Below are 11,284 nucleotides of genomic sequence, written 5' to 3' on the forward strand. Positions count from 1 at the left end.
GGGGACGTTGGAAAACCAAACACATTGGAGAGGTTATTCCCCTCCAGTGAAGGGTGAGATAATAAACAGCAAAGTGCTGCTTGGTGAATCAAGTCTCCAGAGCCCTCTGGAGAGTTGGTTGGGGGTTTCCTTGCCTAGAGGAAGAGTTGTCCTTGGTTTTTTGGGGGGGTTTTAAACCTCCCCCTTGTAATAAATGGTGTGTGTGGTGGGAATGGTTCCTCAGTTCCATGTGGCCCCTGCACAGGAAAGGGTTTGGGGGTTCCTGGAGCGGGGTAGTTCTTACAGCACAGGTTTGCTGACACCCCCATGAGGGACAGGGCGTGGGGAGGGTGTTTTGGGGCTCCCCCAGGGCAGAACCTTTCCCTGCACTCATTTTTTCCCCTTTTCTAAGCAGGCTCCCTCCGAGGCTGGGATTTGGTCTAAAGGTTGAAGGGGAGATGCTTGGTGAAGGAGGCAGCAGCACCCGAGAGCGAGGAGGAAGAGGAAGAGGAAGGCTTTACTGGGCATTAGGTGAAGGCACAGGTTAGGTTTCACAGCTCCAGATGGCAAAGGGGAAGACAATGTAGGATATCGACCAGGCCAGGAAATAGACCGAGGCCACTGCTGCCGGCGAGAAGAGGACAGCAACCACCCCTGTGGGATTGGGAAGAGCCTTTGGGACCTGCCCCTTGCTTCTCCTCCCCTGCCTGGGAGGGTTGGGTCACCTCTGCCTTCAGCTTCAGCCTTACCTCCAGCATAAACTGCTTTCTTCCAGAGCTGGGACTCCAGCACCTTGTCGTGAGGGTAGAGCCCCTGGTCCACCATGAAGAGGATCATGATGGCAGCAGTGACACGCAGCAGGGTGATGTCCCCCCCCAGCAGCAGGAAGGTCCCCACCAGCAGCGAGGAGGCGTAGGGACAGGGCAGCCCCCGGTAGGTGAAAGGGATCCCTGCTGGGTGCCAAGAGGTCAGCCTTGGGGAAAACCAGCTGGAAACCACCCCCCAAAATCCCCAAATAACCCTAAATCACTCCATACCTCCCCCCAAATCACTCCCAAAAAAACCCCAAATCACCCCCCCCAAAAAATAAACTCACTGCAAAAAAACCCCAAATCACTAAAAAAAAACCTCAAATCACCCCCCAACCCCCCAAATCACTCCAAAAAACCCCACAAATCACCCCCCAAATCACAAAAAAAATCCCCAAATCACTTCATGAGACCCCAAATCACCCCCCAAAACCCTCAAATTACTCCCCAAACCCCAAGTCACCCCAAAAAAGGCCCAAATTGCCCCCCAAAACCCCAATCACCCCATAAAACCCCAAATCACCCCCAACCCCCCCACAAATCACTCCATAAAACCCCAAACCACCCCCAAAAAACCCACACAAATCACTCCATAAAGCCCCAAATCACCCACCAGATCCCCTCAAATCACCCCAAAATCCCCAAGCCACCCCCCCAAAAAAACCCAAATCACCCCAAAACCCTCAAATCACCCCCAAAAAACCCCAAATCACTCAACCCCCCCCAAATCATCCCCCAAGACTCCTCAAATGACCCCAAAAAAACCCCAAATCACCCCCCTAAAACTCAAATCACTGCAAAAAACCCCAAATCACTAAAAAAAAACCCAAATCAAGCCCCCCAAAAACTCAAATCACTCATCCCCCTCAAATCGCCCCCCAGGACTCCTCAAATCACCCCAAAAAACCCAAATCACCCCCCCAAAACCTCAAATCACTGCAAAATAACCCAAATCACCCCCAAAACCCCCCAAATCACCCCCAAAACATCAAATCACCCAACCCCCCCTGCAAATCACTCAAAAAACCCCAAATCACCCCCAAGCCCCCCTCAAATCACCCAACCTCCCCCAAGTCACCCCCCAAAAAATCAAATCACCCCAAAAATCCCCAAATCACTCCATAAACCCCCAAATCACTCCCCAAAACCCCTCAAGTCACCCCTAAAACCCCCAAATCACCCCCAAAATCTCAAAATCACTCCACAAAACCCCCTAAATCACTGCAAAAAACCCCAAATCACCCCCTAAACTCCCCCTCAAATCACCCCCAAAATACTCCAATCACCCCCAAACCACAAATGACTCCATAAACCCCAAATCACCCCAAAACCCAAATCACCCCCCTAAAACCCCTCAAATCAGTGCAAAAAAACCCAAATCACCCCCCAAACCCCCACAAATCACCCCCCAAACCCCTCAAATCACTGCAAAATAACCCAAATCACCCCCAAAGACCCCTCAAATCACCCCCAAAACCCTCAAATCACTCCATAAACCCCCAAACCACCCCCTAAACCCCCCTCAAATCACCCCCAAAATAGTCAAATAACCCCCAAATCACCCCAAAACCCCTCAAATCACCCCAAAAACCCCAAATCTTCCCCCCCAAACCCCTCAAATCAGTGCAAAAAACCCCAAATCACCCCCTAAACCCCCCTCAAATCACCCCCAAAATAGTCAAATCACCCCCAAACCACAAATCATCCCCCCAAACCCTCAAATCATAACCCCCAGATCACCCCAAACCCCCTCAAATCACCCCAAAAACCCCAAATCTTCCCCCCCAAACCCCTCAAATCAGTGCAAAAAACCCCAAATCACCCCCAAACCCCCCTCAAATCACCCCCAAAATACTCCAATCACCCCCAAATCACAAATCCCAAATCACTCCTTAGACCCCAAATCACCCCAAAACTCCTCAAATCACCCCCAAAAAACAAATCATCCCCCCCAAACCCCTCAAATCACTCCATAAAACCCCAAATCACCCTCCAACCCCCCTCAAATCACCCCCAAAACCCTCAAATCACTCCATAAACCCCCAAATCACCCCCTAACCCCCCCTCAAATCACCCTCAAAATAGTCAAATCACCCCCAAACCCACTCCAAATCACTCCATAAACCCCAAATCACCCCAAACCCCCTCAAATCACCCCTAAAAACCCAAATCACCCCCCCAAAACCCCTCAAGTCATCCCCAAAATACTCAGATCACCCCCAAACTACTCCATAAACCCCAAATCACCCCAAAACCCCTCAAATCACCCCAATAAAACCCCAAATCACCCCCCCAAACCCTCAAATCACTGCAAAATAACCCAAATCACCCCCAAACCCCCCTCAAATCACCCTCAAAATAGTCAAATCACCCCCAAACCACAAATCACTCCATAAACCCCAAATCACCCCAAAACCCCTCAAATCACCCCTAAAAACCCAAATCACCCCCCCAAACCCCTCAAGTCATCCCCAAAATACTCAAATCACCCCCAAACTACTCCATAAACCCCAAATCACCCCAAACCCCCTCAAATCACCCCTAAAAACCCAAATCACCCCCCCAAAACCCCTCAAGTCATCCCCAAAATACTCAAATCACCCCCAAACTACTCCATAAACCCCAAATCACCCCAAAACCCCTCAAATCACCCCAAAAAAAACCCCAAATCACCCCCCCCACCCTCAAATCACTGCAAAATAACCCAAATCACCCCGTAAACCCCCCTCAAATCAAGGCAAAAAAGCCCCAAATCACCCTCAAACAACTCAAATCACCCCCAAAATCCCCAAATCACCCTCAAACCCCTCAAATCACCCCCAAACCCCTCTCAAATCGCCCCCAGACCACTCAGATCAGCCCCATCCCCCCCATCACCCCAACCCCCCCCGGCTCCTCCGTGCGGCGCCGGAGTTACCACTGGAGAAGAAGCAGAGCCGCGCGAACACGGCCATGACGTAGGCCATGACCAGCAGCCCGGCCAGGACGCCCTGCGGCTGCAGCAGCAGCGCCGTGCCCAGCCCGAAGGTGGTGAAGTCGGCAAAGTCATCCAGCTTGGCACCTGTGGGCGAGCGAGGGGGCAGCTGCCAGCTGGGCGCTCGGGGTGGGGGTTGGGGGCGGGAAGGGGCGGGTGGGAGAGGCTCACCCAGCGCCGAGCAGGCGTCGAGCCGGCGAGCGACGGCTCCGTCGGCCAGGTCGAGCAGGAAGCCCACCAGCAGCAGCCAGCAGGAGTAGGAGTACTGCCTGGGGAGGGCAGAGAGAGGGCAAACCCAGGCTGAACTCCAGCACAGGAGGCTCCACCTCAGCGTGAGGAGGAACTTCTTGACGCTGAGGGTCACAGAGCACCGGAGCAGGCTGCCCAGAGAGGTTGTGGAGCCTCTGCTGTGGAGACTTTGCAGCCCTGTCTGGATGTGTTCTGTGTGGCCTGTGCTGGACTCTATGGTTCTGGCAGTTGGGTTGGACCCAAGGATCTTTGGAGGTCCCTTCCAACCCCTAACACCCTGTGAACCTGTGTGGCCCCCACTTCAGAGCCACAGAACTGTCAGGCTTGGAAGGGACATCAAGGACCATCCAGTTCCAACCTCACACCACAGCAGGTTGCTCACAGCCACCTCCAGCCTGGCTGCAAACACCTCCAGGCAGGAGGCTTCCACCACCTCCCTGGGCAACCTGTGCCAGGCTCTCACCACCCTCATGGGCAACAGCTTCTTCCTAACATCCAATCTCAATCTCCCCACTTCTAGTTCTGCTCCATCCCCCCCAGTCCTATCACTCCCTGACACCTTCAAAAGTCCTTCCCCAGCTTTCTTGCAGCCCCCTGCAGATCCTGCAAGGCCACAATGAGGTCTCCTGGGAGCCTTCTCCTCTCCAGCCTGCACAACCCCAACTCTCTCAGGCTGTGCTCACAGCAGAGCAGCTCCAGCCCTCTGCTCCTCCTCCTGGCCCTTCTCTGGACACCTTCCAACACCTTCAGACCTTTCCTGGCACAGAAGCTCCAGACCTGGACCCAGAGCTCCAGGGGAGGTCTCAGCAGAGTGGAGCAGAGAGGCAGAATCCCCTCCCTGGCCCTGCTGGCCACCCTTCTCTTGCTGCAGCCCAGGACAACCTTTCCATCTCACCCTGTTTCTGCCAACCCTTGTTTTTGCCAACCGCGCTCCCTCCATCTCCCCCCTCCCCCAAACCTGTTGAGGCTGCAGAGGATGGAGGCGAGCCCGGCCACCAGGTTGGCCATGGAGAGCCCATTGGCCGCATTCTTCCGCAGGAACTCCAGCGTCCGGCCCCGGCCGGCTGCCGCCCGCTCGCTCAGCACCAGCTTCTTGGTGGACTGCAAAATACCTGCAAAGCGCCGTGCGGGGCGCTGAGCCGCCCAGCCCCCCGCCGCGCCGCGGCCGGGGAGGTGCTCACACCCCCCCCGCAGGGAGCAGCTCCATGCTGGGGGCAGGGGGATGAAGCTTCCAACCTCGCCGCTCCTCCCCCGCCCCCTCTCCAGCGCTGGAAAGGAGCTGGAGGGGAGATTCCGGGGGGAGGCTGAAGGAGATTTTTTGAGAGGGGCTGGAGATTTTGGAGCTCCGAGGAGGTTTTGGGGCTGCTGGAGGAGGTTTTGAGGCTGCTGAAAGGGACTTTAGGGCTGAGGAAAGAGATTCTGGAGCTGCTAGAGGAGGTTTTGGGACTGTTGGAGGGGATTTTAGGGCTACTGAAAGAGATTTTGGAGCTCCTAGGAGGTTTTGGGGCTGCTGGAGGAGGTTTTGAGGCTGCTGAAAGAGGTTTTGGGGCTGCTGAAGGGGATTTTAGGGCTGAGGAAAGAGATTCTGGAGCTGCTAGAGGAGGTTTTGGGACTGTTGGAGGGGATTTTAGGGCTACTGAAAGAGACTTTGGAGCTCCTAGGAGGTTTTGGGGCTGCTGGAGGAGGTTTTGAGGCTGCTGAAAGAGGTTTTGGGACTGCTGGAGGAGGTTTTGAGGCTGCTGAAAGGGACTTTAGGGCTGAGGAAAGAGATTCTGGAGCTGCTAGAGGAGGTTTTGGGACTGTTGGAGGGGATTTTAGGGCTACTGAAAGAGACTTTGGAGCTCCTAGGAGGTTTTGAGGCTGCTGGAGGAGGTTTTGAGGCTGCTGAAAGGGACTTTAGGGCTGAGGAAAGAGATTCTGGAGCTGCTAGAGGAGGTTTTGGGACTGTTGGAGGGGATTTTAGGGCTACTGAAAGAGATTTTGGAGCTCCTAGGAGGTTTGGGGGCTGCTGGAGGAGGTTTTGAGGCTGCTGAAAGAGGTTTTGGGGCTGCTGGAGGAGGTTTTGAGGCTGCTGAAAGGGACTTTAGGGCTGAAGAAAGAGATTCTGGAGCTGCTAGAGGAGGTTTTGGGACTGTTGGAGGGGATTTTAGGGCTACTGGAAGAGATTTTGGAGCTCCTAGGTGGTTTTGAGGCTGCTGGAGGAGGTTTTGGGACTGCTGAAAGGGAATTTAGGGCTGAAGAAAGAGATTTTGGAGCTGCTAGAGGAGGTTTTGGGACTGTTGGAAGGGATTTTAGGAGCTACTGAAAGAGATTTTGGAGCTACTAGACGTTTTGGGGCTGCTGGAGGAGGTTCTGGAGCTGCTAGAGGAGGTTCTGGAGCTGCTAGAGGAGGTTCTGACACTGCTGGAGGGGATTTTAAGGCTGCTGAAAGAGATTTTGGAGCTCCTAGGAGGTTTGGGGGCTGCTGGAGGAGGTTTTGAGGCTGCTGAAAGAGGTTTTGGAGCTACTGAAAGAGATTTTGGAGCTACTAGAAGTTTTGGGGCTGTTGGAGGAGGTTCTGGAGCTGCTAGAGGAGGTTCTGGAGCTGCTAGAGGAGGTTTTGACGCTGCTGGAGGGGATTTTAAGGCTGCTGAAAGGTTTTGGGGCTGCTGGAAGAGGTTTTGAGGCTGCTGAAAGGGATTTTAGGGCTGCTGGATGATTTTGGGGGGGCTGCTGGGGGAGATTTTAAGGCTGCTGAAATAGGTTTTGGGGCTGCTGAAGTAGTTTTGGGACTGATGAAAGAGATTTTGGAGCTGCTAGAGGAGGTTTTTGGGGCTGTTGGAAGAAGTTCTGGGGCTGCTGAAGAGGATTCCAGGGCTGCTAAAGTAAACTTGGGGACTGCTGAAGGAGGTTTTGGGGTTGCTGGAGGAACTTGGGGGCCAATGAAAGAGCTTTTGCAGCTACTGAGGGAGATTTTGGGGCTGAGAAAACAGATCTTGGGATTGCTGAAGGAGATTTTGTGTCAGCTGGAGAAAGTTCTGGGGCTGCTGAAGGAGATTTTAAGGCTGCTAAAATAGATTTGGGGACTGCTGAAAGAGACTTTGGAGCTGCTAGAGGAGGTTTTGAGGCTGTTGAAGGAGATTTTTAGGGCTGCTGAAATGGATTTGGGGACTACTGAAGGAGATTTGGGGTCTGCTGGAGGAAGTTTTGGGGCTGCTGAAGGAGATTTTAGGGCTGCTGAGGGAGATTTTGGAGCTGCTAGAGGAGGTTTTGAGGCTGCTGGAGGAAGTTTTGAGGCTGCTGAAAGATTTGGCTGCTAAAATAGAGAAGGTATTGGGGATGCTGGAGGAAGTTTTGGGGCTGCTGAAGGAGATTTTGGGGTTGCTGAGGGACATTTTGGAGCTGCTAGAGGAGGTTTTGAAGCTGCTGGAGGAGATTTTGGAGCTGCTAGAGGAGGTTTTGAGGCTGCTGGAGGAAGTTTTGGGGCTGCTGAAGGAGATTTTAAGGCTGCTGAAAGATTTGGCTGCTAAAATAGAAAAGGTTTTGGGGATGCTGGAGGAGATTTTGGAGCTGCTAGAGGAAGTGTTGAGGCTGCTGAAGGAGATTTTAGGGCTTCTGAAGGAGATTTTGGAGCTGCTAGAGGAGGTTTTGAGGCTGCTGAATGAGACTTTAGGGCTGCTGAAGGAGATTTTGGAGCTGCAAGAGGAGGTTTTGAGGCTGCTGGAGGAAGTTTTGGGGCTGCTGAATGAGACTTTAGGGCTGCTGAAGGAGATTTTGGAGCTGCTAGAGGAGGTTTTGAAGCTGCTGGAGGAAGTTTTGGGGCTGCTGAATGAGACTTTAGGGCTGCTGAAGGAGATTTTGGAGCTGCTGAGGGAAGTTTTGGGAGTACTGGAGAAGATTTTGAAGCTTCTGGAGGAGATTTGGAGGGGTTCTGCCTTGCTGGCTGTCCCCCTCCTCAAACCAAAGCCCCTCAAAAACCTTTTAGCAAGCAGCAGGGACGGTTTGCTCGCTTGCCCAAACCCTCTTGAGGCGTGTGGGGGGGAAGAGAACAAAAATCAAACCAGAGACACCAATCAAACCAGGAAAAATGGGTATGAAAAAAGCCACAAAACCAATCCCAAACAACCAAAAGCAACCAACAAAAACCAAACCCAAACAAACAAAAAAAGAAGGACAAAATAAAGCCAAACCCCAAGCTTAGACTAAAAACCAACCCCACTTTGTAAGCTCGATGGATCTTATATACCTATAGGGCTAAGCTTTAGAGAGAGAGTTTAAGGGTCATGTCCTACTAGTGGGCTTTGCACCCTGCCTTTGCCGTGGTCCCAAAGCCAGGCAAGCTGGGGAGATCCTTCATCTGAAAGAAAACAGCAGGTCAGAGCAAGACAAAAACCACCCCCTCCCCCTCCAACCTCCCCCCTTTGACCCTCTCCCTGCTGAGCCCAGGCCAAAACTCATCACCGGCCTGCCGCCGGGACGCTGCCAAAAGCCCCTCCCCGGGGTGGGGGGTGGGGGGGTTGTAGCAAAGAAAAATAACCAAAAACCAAACCAAAACCAAACCCCAAGAACCACCTCAGGTTGCAGAGGATTCAAAGAATTCCTGAGTTTGGGAATCTCCCCCCCCCCCCCCCCCCCCCCCCAGCCTCCCTCGGCCTCCAGGTCGGGCAGGAGGGCTGCGGCCAGGGCTGGGGTTGGGTGACCTTTGGACACCGCGCCCCAAGCCGCCGGTGTGGGGCTGAGCTGGGTGGATGGGGATGGAAAATCCCCCCCCTGACCATCACCACCAGCAGCAGCAGCCCCCAGCCCCAGCCTGCCGCTCCAGAGGGGTTTGGGGGGTGGGGTGGGGGGGTGCTCAGCACAACCCTGGTGCTGGTCCCCCCCTGCCCCGGCTGCTTCTCCTCAGTTGGGGTTTGGAGTCTGCAAAGGTGATGAAGGGACCACAAAGGGTGACTCTAGGGGCACGCTGGCACCATCCCCACCCTCCCCTGTGCCAGGCAGGGGCAAGCTTCCATTACCAAGGCTGCCACTGCAGCGGCTCCGGGCACCGGCACGCATCACAGTCCCTTGGCATCGCCACGGCGCCCGGGCTCGCCCCTGCCTGGCGTTCCTGGCCCCAAGAGCCAGGAGCTGGGGCAGGAAGGACCTTCTGTACCCCAGAGACAGGCATGAAAAGAGGGGGGGAAAGCAGTTTGGGTTCTTCTTTGCTTTACGGGGCACCTGTGCCCCACAGGAGAGGGGGGTCTCACGCCCCAGGAGGGGATCTCACCCCCCCAGGAGGGGGCCTCACTGGTTTATGGGACACCTGTGCCCCACAGGAGGGGATCTCATCCCCCAAGAGGGGATCTCACCCCCCCCAGGAGGGAGCCTCACTGCTTTACAGGGCACCTGTACCCTGCAGGAGGGGGTCTCACTCCCCCAAGAGGGAATCTCATTCCCCAGAAGAGGGTCTCAACCCCCCCCAGTGCTCCCCAGCCAGAAGAGATGCAGATTTCACCTATTTTGGGGGGGCTCTTATTATTTCCAGCCTTTCCTGCCCCAGCTCTCAGGGCCCAGCAGGCAGCACTCAGCCCCCAGCACCCGGATCGGTTCAAGCTAACCCCCCCCCCAGAAGGGCATTTTTTGGGTGTGAGGGCAGCAGGGGGTGGGGGGGAGGAAGCACCTTGCTCAGGGGGCGAGTGGCATGGGGGCGTCGCGCTGGCACTTACCCACGGGCGGTGACACCATCCACATGGCTGCGGGGGGCGGCGCTGGGGGGCGCCGCGGGCAGGGGAAACTGAGGCAGGGGGCGGGCGGCAGGCGCTGGCCGGGAGCGCGGGGCCACCGCTGCGTTATATAAGGAAGGGCCTCGGCGGCTGAGTCACCCCCACGGGGGTGGGTCCGGCCAGAGGCCACCAGGCTTTTCGGAGGCGGTTGGCACCACCGGCGAGGGAGGAGCTGCCCGGGCAGGGATGGGGAGGGGGGGGGCTATGCCAGCCCCGCAGCACCCATGCCAGCCCCGCAGCACTCGTGCCAGGCTCCAAGGCCTCATGCCAGGCTCACAGGACCGGTGCCAGGCTCGCAGCGCTGATGCCAGGCTCGCAAGCACCCATCCCGGGCTTGCACCACCCGTGCCAGGCTGGTGGTACCCGTGCCAGGTGTGGACCACTCGTGTTGCGCTCACGGCACCTTTGCCAGCCTTGTAGCACCCTCAGCAGGTTTGTGCCGCCCATGCCAAGCTCGCACTGCCTGTGCCGTGCTCACACACCCATGCCAGGCTTGCACCGCCCACGTCAGGCTTGGAGCACCCATGCCATGTTCATAGCACCCATGCCATCCTCACAGCACCCACACCACGCTCATAGCACCCATACCAGGCTTGTGCCACCTAAACCAGGCTCGCAGCACCCATGCCAGGCTTTGCAACATTCCTGCCCTGCTTCGTAGCACCCATGGCAATCTCACACCAGCCATGCCAGGCTCACAGCACCCATGGCAAGCTTGTCCCACCCGTGTCAGGCTCACAGCACCCATGGAAGTCTTGTCCCACCTGTGCCAGGCTCGCAGCACCCATTCCACTTTTGTAGCACCCATGCCAGGCTTGCAGCGCCCGTAACAGACTCACAGCACCTCTGCCAGCCTCTCGGTACCCATACTAGCATCCTGGCACCCATACCAGTCCTACCGTACCCATACTATGCTCATAGCACCCATGCCAAGCTCGTAGCACCCATGCCAGGCTCACAGCACCCACACCATGCTCTCAGCATCCATGCCAGGCTCGTAGCACCCATGCTGGTTTCACAGCACCCACACCATGCTCATAGCACCCGTGCCAGGCTCACAGCACCCACACCATGCTCGTAGCACCCATGCCAGGCTCGTAGCACCCATGCTGGTTTCACAGCACCCACACCATGCTCGTAGCACCCGTGCCAGGCTCACAGCACCCACACCATGCTCGTAGCACCCATGCCAGGCTCACAGCACCCACACCATGCTCGTAGCACCCATGCCAGGCTCGTAGCACCCATGCTGCTTTCACAGCACCCACACCATGCTCGTAGCACCCGTGCCAGGCTCACAGCACCCACACCATGCTCGTAGCACCCATGCCAGGCTCACAGCACCCACACCATGCTCGTAGCACCCATGCCAGGCTCGTAGCACCCATGCTGGTTTCACAGCACCCACACCATGCTCGTAGCACCCGTGCCAGTCTCACAGCACCCACACCATGCTCGTAGCACCCGTGCCAGTCTCACAGCACCCACACCATGCTCGTAGCACCCGTGCCAGGCTCGTAGCACCCATGCTG

The 11,284-nt window shown here is 56.0% G+C and overlaps 1 protein-coding gene across 4 annotated transcripts; it reads right to left on the minus strand.

Moving 5' to 3' along the window:
- Positions 1-486: 486 nt before the first annotated feature.
- Positions 487-9,859, minus strand: TMEM269 (transmembrane protein 269). 4 transcript variants are annotated; one of them, XM_054175789.1, is made up of 7 exons: positions 9,696-9,850; positions 8,283-8,347; positions 4,970-5,123; positions 3,934-4,031; positions 3,706-3,849; positions 729-932; positions 487-633 (listed from the first exon to the last, which is right to left on the minus strand). In XM_054175789.1, exons 3-7 carry the CDS (start codon positions 5,017-5,019, stop codon positions 524-526), a joined length of 606 nt encoding a protein of 201 aa, XP_054031764.1. In that variant the 5' UTR covers positions 5,020-5,123; positions 8,283-8,347; positions 9,696-9,850; the 3' UTR covers positions 487-523. The 4 variants fall into 4 exon arrangements, with proteins under 4 accessions (XP_054031764.1, XP_054031763.1, XP_054031762.1 ...); XM_054175788.1 differs by having other exon boundaries at positions 8,237-8,347; XM_054175787.1 differs by lacking the exon at positions 8,283-8,347 and having other exon boundaries at positions 729-929; positions 9,696-9,859.
- Positions 9,860-11,284: the final 1,425 nt, after the last annotated feature.

This window comes from Dryobates pubescens, chromosome 33 (assembly GCF_014839835.1).
Source record: "Dryobates pubescens isolate bDryPub1 chromosome 33, bDryPub1.pri, whole genome shotgun sequence".
Classification (NCBI taxonomy): Eukaryota; Metazoa; Chordata; class Aves; order Piciformes; family Picidae; genus Dryobates; species Dryobates pubescens.

What these genes read in the sequence shown, in the direction of transcription:
- TMEM269 (XM_054175786.1), bottom strand. Translation starts at nt 9,720, where the DNA reads ATGTGGATGGTGTCACCGCCCGTGG. An exon ending in GATGGTGTCACCGCCCGTGG is followed by an intron (nt 5,124 to 9,695) that starts GTAAGTGCCAGC and finishes GGCGCTTTGCAG; the next exon opens with GTATTTTGCAGTCCACCAAG. An exon ending in CGACGCCTGCTCGGCGCTGG is followed by an intron (nt 3,850 to 3,933) that starts GTGAGCCTCTCC and finishes GCTCGCCCACAG; the next exon opens with GTGCCAAGCTGGATGACTTT.